Source organism: Abrus precatorius, unplaced genomic scaffold, assembly GCF_003935025.1.
Source record: "Abrus precatorius isolate BTA unplaced genomic scaffold, Abrus_2018 Scaffold8, whole genome shotgun sequence".
Taxonomy (NCBI): Eukaryota; Viridiplantae; Streptophyta; class Magnoliopsida; order Fabales; family Fabaceae; genus Abrus; species Abrus precatorius.
Genome location: NW_020874428.1, coordinates 32487676 through 32514449, shown reverse-complemented (window position 1 = coordinate 32514449; position 26774 = coordinate 32487676). Strand labels below are relative to the sequence as shown.

At 29.4% G+C, this 26774-nt stretch overlaps 3 protein-coding genes across 3 annotated transcripts; 1 reads left to right on the top strand and 2 right to left on the bottom strand.

Moving 5' to 3' along the window:
• The first annotated feature begins 5151 nt into the window (after window positions 1-5151).
• LOC113848263 (homeobox-leucine zipper protein HAT22-like) lies at window positions 5152-6505 on the top strand. The gene is made up of 3 exons (XM_027477711.1): window positions 5152-5501; window positions 5771-5850; window positions 6263-6505. The coding sequence occupies exons 1-3, from the start codon at window positions 5172-5174 to the stop codon at window positions 6501-6503; spliced, it is 651 nt and encodes a 216-aa protein (XP_027333512.1). The 5' UTR covers window positions 5152-5171; the 3' UTR covers window positions 6504-6505.
• A 6718-nt stretch (window positions 6506-13223) lies between these two features.
• Window positions 13224-16691, bottom strand: LOC113847864 (protein trichome birefringence-like 5). The gene is made up of 5 exons (XM_027477162.1): window positions 16126-16691; window positions 15050-15242; window positions 14456-14649; window positions 13866-14024; window positions 13224-13729 (listed from the first exon to the last, which is right to left on the bottom strand). Exons 1-5 carry the CDS (start codon window positions 16656-16658, stop codon window positions 13396-13398), a joined length of 1413 nt encoding a protein of 470 aa, XP_027332963.1. The 5' UTR covers window positions 16659-16691; the 3' UTR covers window positions 13224-13395.
• Window positions 16692-23613: 6922 nt separating this feature from the next.
• On the bottom strand, window positions 23614-26687 carry LOC113874742 (cold-responsive protein kinase 1-like). Its single transcript, XM_027512956.1, has 7 exons — window positions 26634-26687; window positions 26140-26519; window positions 25729-25885; window positions 25271-25484; window positions 24910-25141; window positions 24187-24337; window positions 23614-23952 (listed from the first exon to the last, which is right to left on the bottom strand). The coding sequence occupies exons 1-7, from the start codon at window positions 26685-26687 to the stop codon at window positions 23614-23616; spliced, it is 1527 nt and encodes a 508-aa protein (XP_027368757.1).
• Window positions 26688-26774: the final 87 nt, after the last annotated feature.

Below are 26774 nucleotides of genomic sequence, written 5' to 3'. Positions count from 1 at the left end.
GTATAGAAACAAAGACTTTGTTTTCACAATTTGTTTAGTTTCACTAAAAGTAATGCATGTCAAGAACCAAAGAATGATTTATATCTTTATGGTGTTCGCACATTACCAATTCAAATAAAACACAATCTTGAATAAAGTGTTATGTATCCGAATTGAGGAGCTAGATTATATTGGATCGTGTTTTGTCATGAAAGTTTGTGCCCCTTTTCAACAAGTGCATGGACACGTAATAAGGAAACAGAAACTACCTGTTTTGATCTCCTCTTCTTTTAACTAATGACGTTCTTTTTTCTAATGTAACCCATGATCTAAGCAACGTAAACCTTTCCACACCAACGTTATGATTGAAAGTTGAAACATCCAAACATCATTTGTACAGTTTGGGTCTACACCACATGAACCAAACAAAGAGTCGGTTACCTAACATGGACCGAGTGTGGCGAAGTACCAATACACGAGCCCTCATGGCCCAACTGTGCTAATCAACTAGTAAAATATCACGCACTTTGATAACATCGTTACTTTTGGCCTTTGGGTGTTAATTAATAGCAATAACAATAATCGTTGAGTATTATATACTAACAGTCTCGGCCATTCAACTTTTCATTCCCACAAACCATCTTCAAAACCAAAACAAACCCTTGCTTTTTGCTTTAAAAAAAAAATAATCCACACTATATACTACGTTTTCACAAATTTCATGTTGTCACATATTTGTCGGATTGCTCAGATATTTGAAATTTGAATCCAATGGTTAATGACACTCGGAAAAAAAGGAAAATTTCACTATACTTGACACTAACTCGTCATATACAAAAATGTTGGTGAGTTATTTCCTCATATTTCGCAGTCACCTAGCTCTACTTTCTATGTCAACCAGACAGTCACCATTTCTCTGTTCCTCATCTCAATCGTTTCAAAGCTGGATAATTCTAAATCTTGTTACAATATATTATTATCTACCTTCCCATTTATTAAATCAAAATTAATAATATTTATTATTTAAATTATTTGTGTGATTACACAGACTCATAATAATTAAAAATGTAACAAAAAAAAAGAGACTCATAATAAAAAGTAAAAATAGAAAGAAAATTGTTAAAAGACAAAGATATATATATATATATATATCAAATAAATGAAAATAATTCAATTTGCTTTATTAAGTAATAGAAAAAGCATTAAATAGTATATTTAATGCTTTCACGTTATGTGTCCATGAACATATAATAGATACACTTACTATATTTTAAAGATATTTAACTAAGTTTTTTTCGTTGCTCAAAAAATTGTGTTTTTTCTTTAATTTAGTTCATCATTTTAATATTTTTAATTAAATCTTTCTAAAATTATTTTTTATTTGATTATTTTAAATATTACAATTTTTTTTCATTTGGTTATCTGTCTTATGGATCAAATGAGTAACTTTTAGTTTTTGGAGGAACCAAAATAAGAACTCATGACATTTAGAGAGAGTGAATGAGAAACAAAAATTACAAAAGAACCCTCATGTAAAAAGAAATATTTGAAAAAAATAAAAATAAAAAATGTATGAATTTTACGAGACTAAACTTAACGAATTTTTTTATTCAATATTTTATTTTGTAAATACTAAAAAGATTAATACAAAAATATTGCAGAAAAAATATATAACATTACTAATAAAAAATTACTGAACGATATATGACATAGTGGCTGAAGCGGTGTTCAGTACATAAGTAAAGCCCAACTTAAGAAAATTGAAGTGCTTGGGATGGAAATTTAAATGGCAATGTGAAATGCATTTTAAGACAGGCTATGAACAGTGATGACAGAGATACAGTGACGTTCTCATGAAAGTGGGTACCATATATATATCCTCCAAAAGGGTACCACTGCTAGCTTCGTTCCCACCTTTTAATTTGCCGCCTACAAGAAATATCACACACAGTTAGGCAGCACTTCCGCTAGCTACAATGAACAATGTTGTGCAAAAGTTGCTACTAAGCTATATATGTTTCAACTTTTATTTTTAGATATATAAACAGTGTTAACATTCACTTAATACTTCTTATCTTTCTTTATCTCTTTTTTATTATCCTTCTATTTTCTTTCTTGCTTTGGAAGTAAACACACCAAGAGATGTCTATATCAACTATTTTGCTATATGTTTACACTATAACTATTGGTTGTAATAACTCACTTTTAAACATGTGCATTGTTATTTGTCAAGTAGTCATTGCCAATATATGATTAGAAAATTATCCATCTTTCGTGTATAATGAGACTCCATGATTTTTTTTTCAACTTGGATACCGTTAGAAAATACTAAAACAATTTGAATAGGACCACCCCCAACCTAAATTTTCACTCAGCTACAAATATGAATAAAAAAAAAATTATATCACGGTAACATATTCATTTCAATCCCTTGTGTATAGACTCAATTTTTTTAATAGCCTGTGTATACATCACAATTCCTTTGCAAGTTACAAGATGAGAAGGTGAGAAGGTGAGAAGGAATATATATATAATCTTTAAAATGTCCATTGAAAAACTTGAATGACATTGATTAATTGCGTGTCTGAATTATCTATATGGCTTGCTCGTTATTGTTTTTCAATATAGTTGCTATAGTGAAATCAATAGCATCTCTCTTATCTGCTTTTGATGTACACATGGGAATGTATGCATGTTTGAGATAGTACATAGTGCATGAATGTCGTTGCAAGTTACAAGAAGCAGCTTGTGTATATTATGAGTGATAATGTGAATAAAGAGTAATAAAGCCACTTCAACACAGTGATTAATCTCTTGAATTATTCTAATATTCAAGTGGGTACAGAGAGAACAAACAAATAAATACATGGCTTTCCATGTTAACAGCAGCAGTTTGCCTTTGCAGTGGGTAACACTGCTATTCATCATCGTTGAGCCGTTTCTTCAATATTCGGCAATTGACTATATATGTAATTTTAAACACCAAATTTTCAACTTGTATGGTCCAACATCAATAATTAACAATTAACAGCTCGTAATTAATTAGCTCTCACAATTCACACTAATGTTCATAAGAGGTGGTGTCAATGAATTGAAGTAAAGAATTAATAAATAAAAATATTAAAATTATGATAAAAATGTACTAATAATATTTTTATCTTATAAAAATGATCATAATAAAATTTACTTAAAAAATTTATTAAAATAATGGTTAGTATTTATCTAATTCTAAATTTTTCTTCAATATCTTTTTATTGTCTGTATAATTTTATAACCGGAGTTTATACGCATTTCAACGCATGCAAGTTGTATGAAATGGAATTTTTTTTTAATTCTGTAAGAACAGAGGTTTGAAGGCTATTCTATTAGGACTTTAATATTTTACTTACTATAGCTAAAAAAATATTGAATATTTTTTTTTATATTTTTAGTATGTTAAATATGTTTATTTTTTATTAAATATTTGTTTTATAAAGTGTGAGAAATATTAGTAGGTGAATTAATTTAACAATAATGTTGTGCTATTTGTCAATTATTTGAGCATGTGAATTTCTCAAAGTTTCAATTGAGCTCATTTCTTTAACTAAATAAATAAATCCAAAATATTAAAACAATTTGAGAGAAGTTTTTAGTTGCTCTTTTAATACAACTAACAAGTATCTTATGCGTGGTAATAAGTATGGGTAAAATGTGAATATGTTTAAGTAAAAAGTAATTACACGTTGATTTAAAAAATGAAAAATAAAAATCTTATTAATTTAAATGGATAGCTAATTATAAAAAAATATTAATTTAATACAAAAGTTCATAGCATGTGTCACCAAATGAAGAAAATAAGTAATTAAATGAAATTAAGAGTAATTTGTTGTGGAGAAAAGCGGGAGAAAAGGGTTGAGCTGAATTATTGTAAGTTTAATTTGCAAATAATTTTATCACATTTGCTCAATTTAGTCTTTGATGCAAAATGTTTACCAAGTCGATTTTTTAATGACACTAAGAGAATTCAAAAACACTCCCACGAAGAAGACGGGAGTTTTTCTTCAATTTTTAAATTATTTGGGTCAACTTGAATTGACAAAAATAAGTATATGTATATATACATATATATATATATATATATATATAAGATATTTTTTTCTGAAAAAAATTATTATAGAAGAGTAAATTAACAAATTACTATTTTTCTTAATTTTCAATAACAAATAAATAAATTTAGAAAATAAAGCTTTTAAGATTGAATTTAAATAGTTAAAAATAATAAGTCTTTATTAAAAAATTTTAAAATATATTATAATAAAAATATAATAAATATTTTATTTTTAATAAAAGATCATTTTTAAATATTTAAACTCGGGAAAAGGAGGTTAACAAAATGTAAAATATAAAGTTAAAATTAATATAATAAAGATCCTTTTGAAACATGCATTGGTTAATTATGTTTTAAAAAGGTGTGGTAAATTTTATTTTATTTTTTTGCTTGAGTTTAATTATGTCAACTTTTCCGTTGCTCCATTAACTCCAAATTAATTGCGGTCTATTTTACTATAATACCCCTCGAAGGCTCGTACATAGTCCCAATAAACTACACCTGGAGCGCATGCCTTGTATGTGGAAATGTCATCAGCATCGTCTTTTTGCTTATCATTAACAGTTATACGTTTGTTCTTCGTTTATTTTTCCGGTTACAGTTTCGGTCTTTTGGGCCATCCACAACAGTTTTAACGCATCATGAATTTGAATCTTAGAACTGAACCTGCAAGACATTGCAAATAATAGGAAAATACTAGGAAAGATACGTTCTGCTGACTCATACAGGCTACAAATTTTGGAAAAAAAAAATGAAATTGTCAAATATTGTATCATTCAGAAAAGTTTTGGTTTCCTAAAAGGAGTCACAATCCTAACGCATGCTTTTACTCCTATACCATTTTTTATTATTACATTTAATATTAAGAGTCGTGATTAGTACCACAATTATTATTCTACATAGTCATACACTATTTTATTTTATTTTTCTAAAGAAAGCAAGTAGCCAAATAATAACTGATTGAAATTGAATCTCTATGACCAAGACTAAACCCAACAATAAAATCTGTATTAAATCCACCTCTTTCATAAAACCCAACTTTCCCATTGACTATACTTCATATACAATACAACTTCAATTCTCTCTCTCTCTCTCTCTCTCTCTAATGGAAGATGATGGAGAATGCATCACAGGGCTACATCTGGGACTGGGAATGGGAGGGCATGTGCCAAGAAAGGAGAAGCAGAAAGAGAACAAGCCTGAGGTGTGCCTAGAGCTAGCGTTTGAGCTTTGTCCAAAAGGGGAAGCCATTGACGTGAATCATAATAAAGCAAATAGAATCAGCTTAGAGAGAATCCATGAGTACCCAAATGAAAAAAGCACTGATTCTGATAACAGCAACAACAAGAACGGTTGCCGAAAGAAACTTAGGCTCACAAAGGAGCAATCAGCCATGCTTGAAAACACCTTCAAACTGCATAGCACTCTCAATCCAGTATTCATTCATAACAACCCTTTTATTTCTCATTTTAATTTGTCTATTTTTCCTAAAACTTCATACATATATGTTTCAGTTTTCATGGAAAGTAGTTAAATTGCATGATGCAAGGCACTAATATAAAGTATATATCTATCTAACGCTACTATATATATATATATATATATATATATATATATATATACATCAGTTTGTAATCTCTTTTTCTTTTAATTTCTATCTCAAGGTAAAAGGAGTTTATGCGTTGGTTTTGGTTCCATATGCAGGTCCAGAAACAAGCACTTGCTGACCAATTGAATTTAAAAACTAGACAAGTTGAAGTTTGGTTTCAGAACAGAAGAGCAAGGTGCGTTATCGTATAGTTTCCGTTTCCGTTTCGTTGATCTTATTACTGCCAATGTTTATTCTTCATCAATTTCCTTTGCATTTATTATCTGGGTTCTTTCTTAACTTAATCTAGAAGGGAGTGGTTAGAAGAAAAAAATAAAGAAAATAAAACGGATTTTTTTAATGATTTTATTCATTTGTCACTTTTATTAACATTAAATTACAAAATAGTAAATTTTTATGAAAAAAAATATTTACTTTATCTTCTCTTTTTCATATAATAAATATATAGTTTTTGAATAAAATTTTATTAATTTTAAATATTTAAAATGAGTCTTAAAGATTGATAGTCGATGTTAACATTAATTAATTAATTGTGTTGACTAGTTATATCGATTTAATTTGAGAAATGTTATATGTTAACTTTTCAGGACTAAGCTGAAACAGACAGAGGTGGACCGGGAGTTGTTGAAAAAACACTGTCAAAATCTAAGTGATGAGAACAAAAGGTTAAAGAAGGAATTGCAGGAATTACGTGCACTTAAAGTTGGACCGTCCCCGTTATGCATTCAGCTGTCCAAAACCGCGACCCTGACTATGTGTTCTTCGTGCGAGAAACTAATAAAGCTCAATGAAGCAAAGAACAACATAGAGTTAGAGAGTAGGAATTGATAATTCGAAATGTCAAGCAAACGATTGCTACTTAAAGCTAAAGCTTGCTAATTAGAGGAAAAGAAATCACCATATTTGGAAAACTGGGGTAGCTTAGATACGTAGTTAGTAATCAAGCGCCTCTTATTGATTCAATTTATACTAATTAATCAAAATTAACTCGTTATTTTGTTTAAAGGTTTTGTGTTTTTTCCCTGCAAATTAACTAAAGAAGCTATGTATGCAAGTACGGATGAGGAATATGTGTTTGAATGGTCGATACTCAAAGAGAAAACAATTCCCTAAGTTAGTCCACTAATTAGAGATTAGGGTTAAAAGTTGGAATAATGAATCAGAGCTATACACGATTTTGTTTATTTGTGATACATGACGTGAGAGATGGGTATTTTAACGTTCATCGAAACTTTTTAAGAGGGATAAGAAAGCATTTTAAGTTCTTGATATGCTTCTAATTTCTTTATTATTGGTGTGTGGTCCTAAGGAAGTCCAAAGGAAATTTCAATATAATTTTCTTGTTGACAGGTTTGCAATTCTACATAGATAACTTATGGTGTACTTCTCTTCATGGTCTTTAAACGTGTAACTAATTCATTTTTTATCAAGAAAATTATTACGCGTTTAGAAACCTGGTTCAATTAAAATAAAAATAAAGGATCGTTATTAACTAATATATCTCAATGATTCTGATAAACCTACACATTTGAATATTATACTAAGCTATAGTCATTGAGTGACGTGCATGTATTGAGAAAGCATATGTGCATGTCAAATTTAATTATTAGTGCACCACCAATTCTTTGTTTGTGTGTATCTCTTCGTGTGCCTTAATTTGGTCATTGAACGAACCCACAATTAGGTTGCAAGTCGCAATAAGGTTACCGCCCATTGAGAGAAAATGCATGGGATTTGATAAGTCATAAGAGTGACACTCAATTCATGACATCATTCAACTAAGTGCCAATACTTCTAATCTCAAAAAATCATTACTAACAACAGAGTGTGAGTGTGCGTGTGTGTGTGTTAATGATGGCATTTTACACAATACATTATGCAAATTGCAAGTAATTGAGAAACTTCATAGCGTGTTTTAAGGGGGGCTACCCAATTAAGTACCCAACATGGATATAGAAAATGTCTTCTCCCCAAACACACTAGGACCACTGCTTCAATCACGTTCAAGACGCCAATTTATTCAATTATATGCCAGAATAAGATAGCTAAAGCACCTGTGCGTACTATTTTTTTTATTAGCAAATTAATTTTACTAATTATTAATTACCTCTACACACACATCATGTCTAAGATTTCATATAACAATTATATTTTATAACAATATATATAAAAGATTATTTTCCCTGTAATACTTTCAATAGCACTAGTTCATTCCATTTAGTGGAGATATCAGAACATATTTGACATCTTCAATTTAGTGGAGATATAAAACACATATGACCTCTTAAGAAAAAGTAATAAATAATTTCAAATAAACTAAAATTTTAAGTGAGATTACTTTAAACTGAAGTATTTATCATCTAGAGAAAGGCTTTATTGTCCTATAATATTTTTATGATGTTAATTTTATATATACATTATATTAAATACAAAATAAATACCCCTAATAACTCGTAATTAAAATATATAAAATCAATACTTTATTTATTTAGTAATTGTAAGAATTTTAAATTATTTTATGAAGATAGCTAGAGAATGGTGAAGTGTTAGTTAGAGAAATGAAATTAAAATTAAAATTAAAACTATTTTTTATGCTTTAAAAATATTTAATACTTAATTTTCTTTTAAAACATTTAATAAATTGTATTAAATGTTCCTTAATTATTGACACTTTGTTAACAATGCCTCTATATTATGGTACTCCATTCTTTTATTTGACATTTAAAACAAACTATTTTTATTTATTCATTATTAAATGTTTTAAATAACATTAATCATTCATGCAATTCTTATTTTTTTTTACAAAGCCTGTGAGTTATAATGATTTAGGGTGGGTACAAGAATGGGTTATAAATGATATATATATATATATATATATATATATATATATATATGCATTGTTTATTTTTAAATATTTAATTTCAGTATTTTATACAAATACTGAAAAATACAGTTTTTTAGTAAAAAAATATAATAAATAAATTTTCATTTCTAATGTAGTTTAACATAATTTTTAATAAAAAAAATTTCATTTTCAATTATTTAACGAGTGTCTTTAGGATACTAGTAATCAAAATCCTTTTTTTTATCTGTAGAAATAAAAAAGTAATTAATTTTTTAAATTTTATAAAGATATATATGACTGAAAATAAAATAATATATTTAAAATGATGATGATTTTAGCCAATGAAGATTGAACTAATTGAAAAAAAAATTATTTGATAACAACATGAGTTCAAATCTCATTGTGCTAAACTTTTCTTATTAAAAAAATTATGATTTTAAAGCAAAAATTATCTTAAAAATAAGGGAATAGTTAAATTTGTATAGGAAAAGTTTCATCGTTACCTAGTTGACAAAGCATAATTAGTTTCAACTGCCAACAATTACTAAACATTATGCCACCTATTGCCCCAAAAACTAGCAAGCGTCAGAAAGTCATTAGCCACCATTAATTATGTAGTTAGTGTCATAATGGACATTATTATGAATAAAATTACTCGTTCTTTTCATTTTTTTATCAGTCCACTCTAAAAAATAACAGAGTAAAATATAATTAATATATTATTTTTCTAACTCAATTTCTAAATACGATTTCTCTACTAATTTTCTTTTATACATGATAAGTGTGTTAAATATTTAAAAATAACTAATATTATTTTAAATAAATAAATAATTCTTTAAAAATTTGAAGGTTTAATCAATAAAATTATTATAAACTATCAAAAACAAAATAAATAAATTACGTGAATTTTTTAATGTCAAATAATTTTTTAAAGTGATTATAGAACTTTATAAATATTTTAATTTTGATAACTAATATATTGTTAAATAGTTTAAATTTACTCTCTTACTTTCATATGTGTTACTGATTTTTCTATTTATTATCCTAATAATAATTAAAGAATTAAAAAATGTTCCATAATTAATGTCTTAAAAATATTAATAAAAAATAAAAAAATTATTTATGTCAATTTAGTTTTTTCATAACTTTTAATCTAATATTTTAACCAGTGTTGTTTACCTGATATGTTATTGCTGAATAGTTATTAGGTGTTAAAATAAAATTAATAGTACAATAACTGATATACTAAAAAAAGGAATCGTAGAAAGAGTGAATAAGTTGTGAGTAAGGAATGAGAAATTGAAAAACTAAACTAAAATAATTATTCACTTAGATTTAAATATATATTTTGACTATGAGCGAGGAAGTCAGCACATCATTCTAATCTTTGTCTGTTTTATGTAAATAAAAGGTAATACGATTATTTGCACCTTTTTGGGCACGTAAAAGACCACATGACCTCAAATACTAAATTGTTCCCACTGAAAACTTTTGTATGAAGAAAATGATTTTCATTATCCAATTGAGTTTAAAATTTCTTATATAAAATTTGTTCAGAAAAATTACTTTAACTATGTAATTTTGTGAATTATTACTTTTCATTTTACTAATTTGATTTTATGTAGTATAATCAATTAAATAATAAACACTTAGTTACTACATAGATTGATATACAAAGATAATTTGACGAAAACGTTGAACAAGAGTTGGAGGGTCATTGCATTGCTCATCGACCCTTCAAACCTGATTAGGTGGGACCCCGTTTCCCATTGTGCAAGATTTTAGATTGATATATCTTGCGACTTAAGCAAACTCTCTATTAACACTTTTTTCTTTACACATAAACTTTGACTTTTGTTCATCTCATGTGCTTACCAATTTATTTATAAATTCCAATATGAATCCATAATTTTTGTTTTCAAGTTTATATAGCTTAAAAACATAGTACCATTTTTCCTTCTTTATTTTTTTTACGATATACTTTTCTTATACGCCATAAAAGCTTCCAAGACCCACTCAAATAAAGAGATCAGGTGACAACAAGTCTTCTGAGAGAAAAAAGAAGGAAACAAACCATAAACAATGAGCCTGGTCACCAATCATTTGGTCATCCCTTTCATCACCCTCCACCAACTCCATTTCATCGCAATTGAGTTGAATAATAACAACAATTATTAATTTTCCCGTTATATCATGCACAGCTTAGTGTTTAATTGATTTAAAATTGTATAAATTAATCTAAGTTTTATTAAAAATATGACAATGAATTCAATAGTTATAAAATAAACAAGTTCTCAGTGGTGTGAAAAGCGCCATTGCTGCATGGAAAAGATTATCCTTATTGAATAGTTCAGCTCATTGAACCTAATTTTTTTAACTCTTTTAATTTGACTCAGTGGTTTTATATAGTAATATATTGAATGACAGAGAGAAAAGGGGTTACCCCAAAAATTGTGTTCATTTTCAATTCCAATTCTACAGACGCATGTTGATTGCTGAGGTGACCACTGCACCGAGAAAGTTGGTCAACTATGTGAAAACAATGAATCAAACATTGATATGATCCTAATTGAGATTTGATTGAGCAATTTGCATGCCCCACTCAAACTTGGCTATCTTGTCCTCGTTGCAATGCCAGTGGCGCAATTCACAAGTCCCGTTATATTCCAATCTATAAATTAGGTAAATTCCATATTGTTTATACACTATAAACTCAACTAATTCAATCTATCAATTTACCTATATGTGTATGCTTGAATGGTTCCGTTATTATTCATAGTATTCCACTCTTGTTACACCCCCACTATTTATCAAAATTTTAAATATAATCGCTTCAATTAAGATTAAATTAAAATTTCAAATTATATTTGTAATTTTTAAAATAATTCAAGTTGATATTTTAAAATTCATATTATTCCTTGTTATAAATTCTTGTTGTATGTCTTAAATCAAACTCAACTTCTTCTCACTCAATATTTACACAAGTTATTCTTCTTAGATCATGAAATCAATTAAAATTATTTTTATAAAAATTGGAATCACAATGTGCATTGGGAATAAGCAAACAAGTTTAACGTAAGAAGATTAGATCGATTTTTTTTTAAAATTTAATTCAAAAGAAAAAATCTGTGTAAGTTTTATAAAAAGTATGTTGATTATATTTTTAGTTAATAAAACATAGGACATGCTAAGAGAAGAAATTTAATAAATGAAATTTATAAATTAGACATATCTGTATGACTTAAAATTAAGATTGAGTAAACTTTAATACTATATTAGAAAATCATGTTTAACTCATTTTAGAAAGGCAATTTAAAAATATATTGTTCAAATATTAGAAAGAGTATTTGAACTATATTTTTAATTCATACGAGACATCTCTTAATATAGTGTTTGGATGAACAACTTTCTTTCTCTATTTTTGTTAGCAATATTTTACTATTATTAGATCATATATCTTCATAATCATATAAATTAACTAATTAACAATATTTAGTAAGAGTATGTAAAAGTTAATCTTAATCATATCATTGTACATGAATGATCAAGATCATTTCGCGTTCGACATTTCCTTCTTTGCGGTTAAGGTAGCGATTTTGGGTAACTATCTATTTTAATTATAAGATTGAGATTACTTTTTATGAGCTTATTTCTCTTTCGCACTTATAAAGATTAAATTTAATAATTAAAATATAAAATATAGTTTCACTCTATGTATACATATGATTTGATGAAGTTTTAGTGATTTATTTTTTTATTTTATGTTTTAAAATGATTCTTATCATCAAATTAAAACATTAAAATTAAATATATGTCATGTTATAACTGAGAGGTAATAAGAATGTTTTAAAAAATAAATTTACAAATATCAAAGTCAACAAAAAATTTTAAAATGAAAAAAATGATATATATATATATATATATATATATATATATATATATACACACACACACACACATAAACTATAAATAAATTTAAAATTAAATTTCAAATGAAGAATAATTTAAAGAACTAAGTTGTTAATTTATTCAATAATTTTATATAAATGAGATATTTTGTTATTATGATATTCTCTCTTTCTGTCTCTGATACTTTTTTGGTGGATTTTTCTTTTTCTTTTTGAAGGAAGAAAGGAAGAGAAGAGAGGGGCATCATCCTTCGTTCCCACGTTGGGTAAAACACAAAGCAGCTGATATCGTGTCTTAGGTAATGCGAGTAATAGCCCATAATCTCTTGGGAAGATATGGACCGAAAAAAAAGGCCATTAAAGGGATTGTATAGCCCAGCATGACAAAATGATAGGGTCGGGGAAAATGTCTTACGCTCAAGTCCATTTTATTTTTCCTTTTTGCATTATATGATAGTCAATATTAAAATATAAGAGTTATGCAGTATTTTTAAAAATTATATAATTTTTAAATTAATCATGTAACTATAATTAACTTTGAATATTGATTATCTATATATGATTATACAACTAAAAGTCATTACATTCTTTACTTTAAAATCACAATCGAATTAAAAATGTGAAATCAACAATACTATTTTCTATATTGAATTGATTATATAGAGTACATTTTAGAAATACACTTGATTAATCTAACGATAAATCCTGTAGATTTAGCAATGAACATATAACATCGATAACTTTTATATTAACTTTTTTTTACCTGATTGTGTAATAAAGTACACTGTTCCCTAGTACCTGAATAATTAATCTCATGGAAATATCCAGAGGGATACCGCAGGAAAAAAACAACTTTTCCATTATCTCAATGACAGAATGTTTTAATGAAAGAAGGCAGGAAGGTCTTTTTTTCTCTCTTGCTTCCCCCTTTCAGAAAGTAAACTCCTTGAAAGAAGGAACATACAAGTCAACTCCTTGAATTGGTTTGGTGAAAAACAAGAGTGGCATAAATTAGCTCATTCCAGGCATCAGGTACACCAGGAAGACACCAATGGCTGCAATCTTGCCGCCTTGTGGAGACTTTCTTTCCACCCATTGTATTCTTGCCAAAGACAGATGGGTGGCCATCCTTGCGGAAATTTGTCAGTCTTGTCACATTTAATAACTTCACTGGAACCTTCATTCCTTGGATCACTTCCTCCACAATCTTCATTTTCAAAGGATAGTTATCAAGGATGGACCCGTTGAAAACCGGTTCGGTTTCACCATAACATGACCCGCCTGAGTCCCAGTCCCCACCTCTGTCAATGATTCATGAGCAATATGATACGGTTGAAAGAACAGTTAGTTTCTTATGTTTTTCTTTCCTCCAATTATGATGAAATAATAGGCTCTAGATTTCTTCTACTTCCACATAACACAAAAATGCATTGATACCTGAAATGGGCAGAAGAATATCCGCGATAGTAGACAATCTGTTTTTTTGGATTGATATTGCCATCGATCCATTTTGCCCAGGTCTTTATAGCCTTTCTGTATGCCTCAACTGCATCAAATTTGGGATATAGATAATCACCTTCTTTATAGTAATTTATCCTGCACAAATCAGACAGTGTCACTTTTTTTGCTAGATGTTTTTTATTTTAATTATGAATATTTTTTTCATAGACAACTTGTTAATTTCAAGGAATGAAAGACAAACCAACTCATAGCAGTGAATAAAAACTAATTTAAGAAAAATGGGAAAGTTAAAAAATTGACCAGATAAATAAGTTAGATAAAAGGGTGCAACTTTTCTGAAGAATAACTTTGGAAGTGTAGTGTTCCTAGTTGCTAAGAGGAGTTTAAAATTAAAGGTCAACATTCTTGTGCAGCAAACAATTGAATGTACTCTTTAATTAATTAACCAAGTTAGAGTTTAATAAACATAGGGGAAGCAAACAAACACACACAGCGAGTTTCCAAAATTGATTGCATACAATTTCAATGCATAGATCAATCAAAATACAAAATAAGTGCGTCCTAACCCTCGAGCAGTTTTGCCATGAGTCCACCAGTGGCCAGTATTGAAAACAAGAATGTCAGCCCTCTTCCAGCGGCCAGATGTCTTGTCAATTCGATCTATTGATAATGTAGGATTTGAGCTCCCTTGTCCATTAACACGAACTCCTTCCTTCACTAGGAAATGAGATCTCACAAATTCCACTGAAGAATTATAGTCCTGTCCAAGTGTTCCAAAATCTTAGCATAACCAACTGCAGTCTGTCCATCCACATTTTCTTGATACAGGAAAATGATGCAGTCCAGCTGGCCTGATCATTTTGCATGCAGATTTCACACAATTATACAAATTCTGTACTTTATAAGAAACAATGAAGTTCTAACTTCTAAGAAAGATGAAATCATTTTCTGGAAGAGGAAAAGAAACGACAGCACCAGCTAGATTTATATTTGCCAATGATTTGGATTCAAGCCAATCAGACCTTGAAGAGAAAAATTTACAAAGAAGTTGAATAAATGAGAAAAAAAAACCGTTTTTTCTAAGAGAAATATAAAACGTGACATTTCATTGGTGCTTAGAAATTAGAAGAATATAAATAAGAAGGAAGAGAAAATTTGACCACAAATTTAAAAACGTAGTAGCCTCTTCCTTTTGTTATTTTGTGTCCATGTATCTCATACATTTTGCTCTTATTGTGCAGGCCTTCACGTAGTATGCACAGAATGGACTCAAATTGGTTCCGGTTCATAGAATCTCCGACCAGCATCAGTCTTTTACCTTTCAGTCTCACCAAAAAGTCTGTGGCATTAAACCTAGGAGTAACATTTGAAAGAAGTCAAAGAAACAGATATGAATGGTTAATTTTCCAGTCAACTACAAAAAAGATGAAAAGTAAAAGATAGCTGTTTGAAAAACACAGTAGCAACTATATGCGATTAACTGTTTCGCCACACTAGAGTGAAGGAAATGCCTGTAGTCAACACAAAAAGTTGAACATCTAACCAGAAAAAATTGCAAGATACAGCCAAACCATTGTCTGAAGGTCTAACCAATAATAACAGCAGGTTGTAGTGTTCAACTATATTACAGAGAGAAGCTATAAGTAAGTATGCCATACTGAACAGGATTGATCATTTCCATTTCTCGACCAAAGAAAGAGCACAACTCTTTGCATGACCAGCAAATAGTATTTTTAAATTGATATGTGGAATAATGAACAACAAAGCATGCCACTCCCCGCTCCAATCGCATTTAAGATGCCAAAAGTATGCATGACGATTTATAGCTATACTAATATGCGCAACAGCTCAAGTACCCACATTGAGATGATACAAATGAGATGGTCAAAACTCAAAAGTTATACAAACTAAGAAGGGAGAGAAGAATTGAGTTGCCTTTCAGCAATTGACACAAATAATTGAAGAATTACAATGCAAGGATATGTTTCCACAAGGATATGTTTCTTTATATGTCAAGTTGAGTTTCCACACGTCATTAACAGAAGATACGTAAAATGTTCCCACAAGTTTGGTAACATTTCCATAAAAAATGGCTACCAGGAACCATGTTGCCGTAATTTTCAATTTGGATGAGCATGGTTTGAACATCCATAACAAGTTTATGTGTGGAAAAGCAAAGCTTCTCAAACTCTCTAAATTAAACCAAAATACTCGAATCCTGTTTATATAATAATACCTTGGAAGATCGCAAGCGTGAGGCTTCCATCGCCAATTGGTGTAGAGAGTATCGACTCTACCGTTGATTTTGCAATCATAAGCCTCGTCCACGTAAGGGCAAGAACCTGGTTGGTAAATAGGGTAATTTTCATCCTTCACCCACGTCCCCGTGAACAAATCACAGTCGTTCCAATTCAATACTTGAGCATCACCCGCATTCTCAACCGTTTCCGTTTCCGTTTCCGTAACCGTTTGGGTACCAGATTCGTGGTCGGTGACGTCGTTAATGTCGGGGACAGATGGGGGTTGTTGGGTCGTGGTGGTAGCGGGAGAGGAGAGTGGTGGCGGTGGCGGTGGTGGTGACGGTGACGGTAACGGTGACAGTGGGGGCGGAGAAAGAGGTTGGAGTTGGAGATAGAGATCTGAGTGGATGGATGGAGGAGGGTGAAAAGTAGTTCTGGTAATGAAGAAGAAGAAGATGGAGAGAAGGATCAATGCGAGGAAGAAGAGAGTGGTCACTGTGTAACGATTCTTGTGAGATAGGGAAAGCATGTTGAGGGAGTGAGAGAGGTTCCTTCCTCAAATTCAAACATAACATGCATTTGCATTTCCTTCTTTGTGGATAATCAATCTGTTAATCATTCAACAACATAATTACACCAACTGAGAATATTTTCACCCATTTATTAATTCGTTAATCATTTGTTTATATATACAAACATTCACTCTGCAACTATCATTCACACCAAATCATCCTTCATTTCGGGTAACTGTCCCTTATATGTATATTCAATCAATCAAATCTATTATAAAAAATATCATTTTAATTATTTAAATTTAAAAAAATTTAATTCAAAAATTTAATTACTTACTCTTAGTACTACCGAGTAGGCATGTATTAAAGATATATTTAAAAAATTATAAAAATAACTTATAATGTCTATAATTTTGTAATATATTTTAATGAATTTATAAATTTATTTTAATTTATTTTATAACTAAATTTATTATGTAAAATATTATTCAATTTTTTAATAAATATTTAATTAAATTGTATATATAATTTCGGTTTAAAAAAATAAGCCTTTGAGGGAAATTGAATTACTTAACTCGAATTCAGGCCAACGCAAAATGATTATAATACTAATTTCATCAATCGATATATTAATTTTCCGTAAAATGCAACCTTGCAATTTCTTTGGGTGATATATTAATTTCATGGTGTGAAGCCAGTTCGTTTAATTTCTGTATGCAACTACATACTCTTTTTTTTTTTTTTTATCACGTGTTAATTTAGTTTAAAATTGAATTTACATATTATTAATATATATATAAATTAATTTAAATTATATATTATATTGAAATTATATTTTGTATTAGAAAGTGTGAGAAATAATTTTTTAATTGATTTTCAAACAAGTATTATATCAATTACTACATACGGTTTTATTTTTACCTGACAGTAAAAGGGGAAAAAAAATGTAACAGTGACAATGAAATTTAAACTTTTGACTTTATGCAACACATTCAAACCCTATATATATATATATTTGCTATTAAACTTTTGTAAATTTTGTTCTGATGAACCAAAACATTTATCATTAATTAAAAATTAATGACTTAAATTCTAATTGCAAAATAATTTTTGTCATTGCAATTACCATTTTTTTTTTCATTATTGTATTTTCGTTTTTTTTTAATATGAAAATTTTGTTTTGGTCAACTAATCTGAAATATGTGATGGACATTGCTTCTAATAGCTCTTAACCCACTGTATTGAGCCGACCCAATCTAGCTGGCCCAATTCACTAAAATGTTCGTTAAATCAATCCAAACCTTTTTGACAAAGGAAAAACTTTAGGTTTAATATGTTTGATTTGCTTCTTAACGATATTTTTTCAAATCTTTGATTTAATCTATGCTTTCTATTCATTTAATTTGAAGCATTTGTGATTTTAGTTTTACAAGTTCTTTTAACTAGTTAAATTATTTACTTTAAGAATTAAGTAATTTGATCTCTTAATTAATTTTCTTTCATTTAAATTTTTTTGTTTATTCAGAATTTTATAAAATAAATCTATTGAATCATATAAAATTTTTATTTAATTCAAAATTCATCAATCAAAATATCAAATTTTATTTAAATAAAATTAAACTTAAAATTAAAACCAAAAGCTTAATTTAAGCAAGGATCAAAATTTTCCATATTTTTGTTTTTATTTTCTTGTAGAAAAATATTAAAATGGAAATTTTTCTTCAAATGGATAAAATTTTAAAATAAAAAATCATTAGTTAAAATTGTAATCAATATTGAAATTGATTGACATTTTAAAACAATATTTTTAAAATGATTATTTATGCTATAAAGGTAGCTTATTTTGATAGTAAATTTATTAGGATGATTGAAAAAAGTATTTTGATAAATTCTAGCAAGAAGTTTATTAAACGAGCTGAAAAAAAAAATAAAATAAAAAATATATATATATATATATATATATATATATATATATATGTATGTATGTATATTGTTGTAAGTTATCTATAAACTCTTTCAAACAATTCTTGAAAAAATTATAGAGAAGCATTTTCACAAAAAAGAAAAAGAAAAAAATTTGAAATAAGGTAAAAAAACAGACACACATTTTGAAAATTTAAACTTATCTCATTAATTTGATTTTATGTATTATTAATGTAAATTTTAATAATATTTTTAAAATTTGTCAACCACTGTTCATATTTATTTAATTTTATTATTTTAAATGAGTGTTTTTCACCTTTATGAAAAGACGATTGTTTCCTTTAAAATAATAAGACTTGCATTATGATATATGACTTGTCCTAAAATTTACTTTTGTCCCAATCCTAATATACTTGCATTCTTACCTCCTTGTTTGTTACTCATTTTACCTTTTACATATATATAACTTATAGTACCTTAAAATCTTGCAACTTGCATATTATAACGTGTTTATACTGATAAAAACTTATATATAAAATGTTTATATATTAATTATTGATGTATTTATCCGACATTTTGATACATATGATGTATCTGACTATCCATACTGGTATATCTACAATTTTACGAGGCTCACCCATTATGGGTCACATCGCTGACCTCTGCACCATTTGAAGGTGAGAAGGAGAGGGTTGGACAAGATATAGATATAGATATATATATATATATATATATATAGAGGTAACTAACGTTCATGTTTTAACAGAAATGGCCGGCTTTAATGAAGCACCAACTGTCGTTTCATAACTCCCGCGTTCCCATTAACATATTCATATTCTCAGGTTGATTCTGTTGCTTAAGAAGGGAACTTATATATAAATATTATGTAATGTAGTGTAATAACACAAACCAAAACACTTGCAACTTGCAACCCCACATCACTTCCATCGTTCATTCAATCAAAACTCTCACCCAACAAGACGTGCTTCAAAAGCAAACATTGATTCAATGCATGCTACAGTCAAAACCACCCATTTAATTTTCCTGCAACCTCTTTTTTTTTTTTATCGATGAGTGTCAGCTTTTCAAGTATGGTCCTCAAATCAAGCACCACGTGCTGAAGCTCCTCCGAAGAAGAATTTCTCTAATCCCAAGTGGGTTTTAGAATTAGAGTTTATGTATAGGCGTCTTTTGTTATTGTTAGTAGCTAGGTTGCCACTGTCTAAGGAACAGAATGTTGGGCTTATAGCTCTATATTTTACACATCATTTATGTTCAAATTCCATTGGGTTTGAATAAGCTACACATTGTCAAGTAGAATTGAAGTCAATTAATGAGGTTTGGTGAAATTTCTGACCAGAGAGATGTGATGTATCAAATTCAAAGGTCTTTTACTGCATATCCGAGGTACCATAGTTAATGTCCCATTCCTAGCCATAACCCCCTCTTATTATACTCATCTCTTTCCCTCTCTTATTCACTAATATCATCAGCACCAATTCCTTTTGCTCTTACTTTCCTCTCCCTTTCTCTCCTTCTCTGGTCGCTTTTCTAATCTGTTGTGGCTCTTAATCTCTTTTATCCCCTCTTCTGAGTCAAACACTTGTTTTTACTGCTTGCTGCTATTTTTGAATTAAACTTAATTAGCTTGTTGAGATGAGAATACCAGAGCTTATGCTTGTGTTGTGGCTTTTGCTGTGGGCTTGTATTGGGTCCAACACCGTGGCAAGAAAGACCGTTCTTGTTAGCAATTTGTTTGATGGAGCAAAGAAGAAGAAGCATGATGATCACATTCACAAATGCAACCCCAAAAGACACTTTTCTTGCTATGATAACAACACTACGTCATCAGATGACAAAAGACTGGTTCCCACAGGTCCAAATCCATTACACAACAGGTAGAAATTAGAATCATATATCAGCTCTGCGTAGCAAGACATCGCCATGATCTCTCTTCCATGAAGTGATGTTTCTGTTTCTCTATGTTTCTGAAATTACTCGATTTCTCTGTTGAATTCCCCCCCTCCCCATTTCTTTTGTTTTTGGCTTCCCTTTTTATTTAGTCTTGTAAATGAATTATTGAATGGTTTCTATGGCACCATCGTTACGGATAGCTAGCTACCTTAAATTGTAGTTTTATATGTGGGCACAGAAACAGGCTCGTATGTAAATGACGCAACCATTTCCATGTTTGTGCTGCGTGTTTAAGCTCCACTGCCATGATCCAAAAAGTTGATATTGTTTTATCCCTTTTCTTCAATGGGAGCACTGCATTATAGATATACTATCACTATTTTTATTTATTTATATAACAAAAAGCTTATTCTTAATTATCTTATTTACTTAAGCAAAAGTTTCAATTACGAGTAAAAATTAAGTTACTATATGAATAATTTTGATGAGTTATTTGCTTAATAACTTTTATAATTGTTAAATTTTATTGGTTCAATTTTTAAATAAAACTATATATTTATGTTGATCATTTATATCAATTTTTAAATAAATCAAATATTCATAAATATATAATTATATAATTAAAATTTAATTATATTTTAAAAATATATATTAGACGTGAAAATAAAATTATCTAAAAAAATATTAATTAATTTTTATTTGAATAATATTTTACATGCTAGATCAATTTTAAAAAAAATAATTCAACGATTAAATTGATAAAATTTAATAAAAACTTACGAAAGGTAATATTTGTCAGAGTCATTTCTATGGTAAATTATTATTTTTGAAGTAAAATTAATTCTTTCTCATGATATATTATTATTTCTTTATTAATATCTTTTTACCTATGTATAAATTTTAAATATAATGAATAAAGTATTCACATTAATTAAATAATCTAAGTGATGAAGAAAAATCCATTGATAAAATAATTAAATTTTTTGTTATATATATGTATATATATTATTTTTACATAACATGTTGAATGGATGAAATGGGTGAAAAGGAAATAGAATAATGAGAGAAGGACAAAGTAGAACTAAGTACGTATATTCGAGTGGGGCCTGAATGTGATTCATTGGTTAAAAAGAGAAATGATATGATCGATAAGGTGCATTGCTAATGAAGAAAGGACATTGAATGAGTGTCGGGGGAGAATTTAATGTGGTGCCTGTGACTGTGGGTTATCATATATCTGCCAATGCCATGCACTATTAATTAGAAGAGTGAGCTTAACACACAAAAGTCATTTTGCTTTTGTCTCTGTCTCTTTGTTTGTATCCCCTCAAAAGCTACTTTTTGACACAAACCATGGTGCTTTTCCATTCTTGTTTACGGTCTCTTTCTTTCGTTGTATATCTCGAGATTATCTTATGCACATTCAATTGTATTGTATGCATCGTCTCATCCCTTTAGGCAATTCAAAAGAGTCATAAACAGAGCAATGGGTATGCCGTATTAAGGAGAGAGAATACTCTAAGTCATTGCCTTCTTCCTTTCTTTTTGTCTCTCTCACTCACAATTCTATTGTATCTTGTTTTATGGAAGCTTCGGAAATATGAAAGGAGAAGAGAGGACTAAGATTAGTGAGGTGTGAATGTGATGTTGAATTATTGGGACTAGCTAGCCAGGGAATCACTTGGTTATCACTCTGTATTTCAGCTATTTTACAAGTAACGTTACTCTTGCTTAAAATTCTCACCACACTTTTATATAACATTTGTTTTTTTTTTTTTTTTGCATTTTTTTTATCTCTCTTTATCGTAAACAGTGTTGTGAAAATTATAAGAGTAACATTTTTTGTTTTTAATCAGATGCATGACATCGGACTTGGACTTTGTTTTTTTTCTTAATATAATTAACAAAAATATTAGTGTAGTTTTATCAACCGACATGCGAATGAGTTCGAAATAAATTTTACTATGGTGTTACAAGGTTAATCCAAATTTTCTCTCATCCTTTACACTCAGCACTTGATCCATTTTTCTTTTCTCGTTTCGTAAAAATTCGCACTGAATTACGTTATATGAACTAGTACTTCTCTTTTATCAAAGAGATAAGTAGGTTATCCCAAGTTATATGTTACTTATCAAATTAATATACACGTAGTAGCATTTGAAAAATAATATGTTAATATTTTAGCTATTTTCGTATAACAATAAAAATAATATTTTTAATGAATTTCTTGTCATAATATCAATGATTGGTATTTTAATCAGTAATTCTAATTCTAATTCTTATTTCCTAAAAGCGGTGCCAAAATTTTGATAAAAATATTTACCAGTCAGCAACTATGCTATGTTGACCTCTCACTGCATTCGATATATAAAATTACATTGATTTATTCACCAGTTAAAAATATGAGCTTTCACTGTTAATCATGGTTAGTTCAATTCATAAATTCTGTACAAAAAATCAGAAGTTCAACGGGTTTTTTAATATGTGTATAAAGATACATAACAAAAACTGTTATATATTAATTTTTTATTAAAATTATACAATATTATTAAATTCAATGTATTAATAATATCAAAATACTATTTTTTTAATAAAAAAATATTATTTATATTTTTTTATTAGACACACATGAAAAATTATACAAGTTTTTCGTAAGTTTATGCGTGATTTTGAGTACACACAAATTATTAACCCTTGTAAATATAGACATTAAGTTTGGAAAGTATAGAATACTATTAACTCGTAAGGAAAACCTCTTAAATTAAAGATTTGTATTTGTCTATACACTCGTTGAAGCAATTTGTTTAGGCTAATTAGAGCAACACTTATCACGAGCCTTACTGCAAAAATTAACTTAACAGAACTCTCTCCTAAAGGATATATACCCTTTTCGCAACTAAAGAAGAATTTGTACCAATATTAATTATTTGTGAATATTTATGAAGTGAGTTATAAACACAAAATTTTGACAAGTATTCATTCCCGTATCTATACACCTTGAAGCAAATAAAATACATACTTTGTCCTAATGTTTGGATTTTAGTTAGAACTTTCAAACCGTGGATTGAGGCTTTCCTAACACTGATTGGATCATTCTTCCGAGGACATGGGTTCTCATTTGACAGAATAATTGGATCATTGGTCTTCAGATACTGGTGCTTTACGTAGGAAAGCAGAATCACTGGTCACTGGAGTTGTGAAAGTCTCGGATATGTCTCCCCAAGAGTGGTTTTCATCATCCATTATGCGCCTTCGATCAAGGAAGGCTGGTCTTGATGGTGTTTTAACCATTTCAACTTTGAATGTTAACAGTGCTACGATCTCTGACATGGCTGGTCTCAAATCTGCATGTGCTTGAAGGCATAAGAAGGCTACGTGGAATGCTTGCATAACATCCTTTTCTACCAACCCATCTTCTATCAGCTTTGGATCCACAATCTCCATCAACATTGACTTCTCATAAAGTTTCCATGCCTGTAATGAAGATTTATTACTCCATGCATTTTAATCCTTCTGGGAAAAATGGTACACATAATAATTTAAAATACAGTTTTTTAATCGGAACCCAACAATAGTCCACCATAAGAATATACGTGTATACTATGTTTTTATTAGAAATAATAGGATATAAAAAAAATCTAATGGATTGATAATATTAATATTAATACTATAATTTTTAATAAAAATGGTAGAAATGTAAGATTTTACATATTCAGGGAGGTATTGCATTTCTGATGATAAAGTAAGATCTGTGTTTTTCCTGCAACTGATGATTTCAAGCACAAGAACTCCAAAGCTATAGATATCTGCTTTTTCGGACAGTTCTCCTCTAATGGCATATTCAGGAGCAGTATAACCTCTGACCAAAAAAGACAAGAAAGATCATCAATAGAAAACTTGGCTAGAAATAATTGCGCTGCTTGTAATGAATTCGTGTATCTCTGATTCAAATCATTAGAAAGTGACATTATCATATTTTTGATAAGAAGTTATAAGAGAACTTACACATTAAGAATATAAAACACCCTTCATGAGGTTCCTTAATTAACCATGCAACCATTCTATGGCATGGGAAAGTACTTGTGGAGCATTATGTTAATTATGTGGTTCATTTTATTGCAACAATTCTTACATTCATTTGATTTATTAAAGTAAATAACAATTGAGGATAAACTCTTTAGGTGTTTATACAGGAGTCAAAAATCATAGGCTTGATATGCTGCTAAAGGTGATTGTTTTTATCATATTGGTTGACGTGTCTCCAACCATTAAAACTCAGCAAAACAGAAAAATTCAGTATTCTTTGTAATTGGCAGCACTAATCATGATTAATACCTTACAATATGAATGATGAACATGATTAGGAACATGATTAGCACTAAAACTAGTGATGGGTGCTTTTGAGGAGTATCATTTGAATAAAGGACTTACAATGTTCCCGCGAACTGAGTGCTAAGGTAAGCTTGGTCTTCAGGGAAGAACCTAGCTAGCCCAAAGTCTCCAATCCTCGGCTGAAACTTCTCATCAAGAAGAATGTTACTTGCTTTGATATCTCGGTGAACAATTCTTAAATGTGAATCCTCGTGGAGGTATTGCAATCCCCGGGCTACTCCAAGAATAATTTGGAATCTAGTGCTCCAATTCAGAAATTGATCACTCTTTCCTGATCACATGATCATCCAAAGTGGGAATTGTTTTTTAGGAAACTACTTTTACCAATAACTACCATGCACTTATTTGACATGTAATAAACACAATGCTGATCAAATATATGAAAACAAATCAGGGATACCATGTATTAAGAGGTCCAAACTTCTGTTCTTCATGTATTCATACACAAGTATCCTTTGGGGTCCATCTGTGCAACATCCAAGAAGGCGAACCAGATTTTTGTGTTGGATGCTTGTGATCATTCTCACTTCTGCCAGAAATTCTTTTTCTCCTTGTTGAGATTTGTCAAGAGACAATTTCTTGACTGCAATTAGCCTTCCATCTGCCAACTTTCCCTGTCAAAACACAAGCAATTTAGGATCTTAACCTTAATAGGAGCACATCCATCTTTTGACACCCCAGTAAATGCTATAAATATTTAGTTCATATCAATTTATCACATTTTGTACTACCTACTAAAAATTTGATATTATCATAGTTACACAGATGCGTCATGATAAAGATATTGTGTTCCCAAATATCAACAAACTACTCAAAATTGTCGATCAAAGCAAGCATGACTAGATTTAGTACCTATACCTTATAGACAGGCCCAAATCCTCCACTTCCAAGAAGATTTCCGGGATGGAAATTTTTAGTCGCCCTCCTCAATGTATGTAAACCAAAGTAGCTAATTGTCCGAAGGTTTCCACTAAAAAACTCCATGGACACGGATCCTGCACAATACGTGTAGGAACTTCAATAGGGGTCTTACAATGATATGATGCATACATGAATTTAAGTGTCAAATTTCTTTGAACTACCTGGCTGTTGTATAGTTGGGACTATCATCTTCATCACCTCTGCTGATTCAATTTATTTCCCAAATGGCAAGTGCAAAGCACAAATAACATAAGTGTGATCATTATAAGCGCAATCAGCAAAATTAAACAAATATGCTGCAGTCATAGATAATTCAGATAGTAAATATATTTCTTTTTATGTTGTGACTTTAATTGTGATGCTTTCTCCAAATTACCATGCTGCTGACTTGTTGGAGCTGTCTTCTCCATCAACGCTGTTGGCCTTTTGATACGCTTCCGAAATATAAACACAAGAATCACCAATAAGATGAGCACTGCAATCCCTCCAAGAATGATGAACAGAAGTGTTCCAGATTCGTGGCGCGACAAGGAGCTCTGTGGATCCACAGGAGATGAAGGAGGTTTCTCTGCAGTCAGTTGATCACAAGACTTCATCATCATTGTTTCAAGAAATAAGAAAATGATAATTCTGAAAAGGCTAAAAGATTTATTTCCTACATCATATTCTAATGCCTTGATTTTCACTGTGAGACAAGCATTGATTGCAATTGGACAGTGGTAACCAAGCTATAAAAATAGAATAAACATGAATGATGCACATGATGTATGAATTGTCAATCGTTTATGTAAGGTAAGTGCAAATAGAAAGGTGAAACATTGAAACATTAAACCTTGGAGTACTCTTCGAGGCATGGTTGGGGACAAGCATTCTGGTTGAAATTGAACTTGAACCATGTCGATCAATATTACCAAGGCCAAATATGAGTTCAATATTGCTATGTGGTTTTGTATTTACTAATTCTTTGTTGTTGTCAATTGATG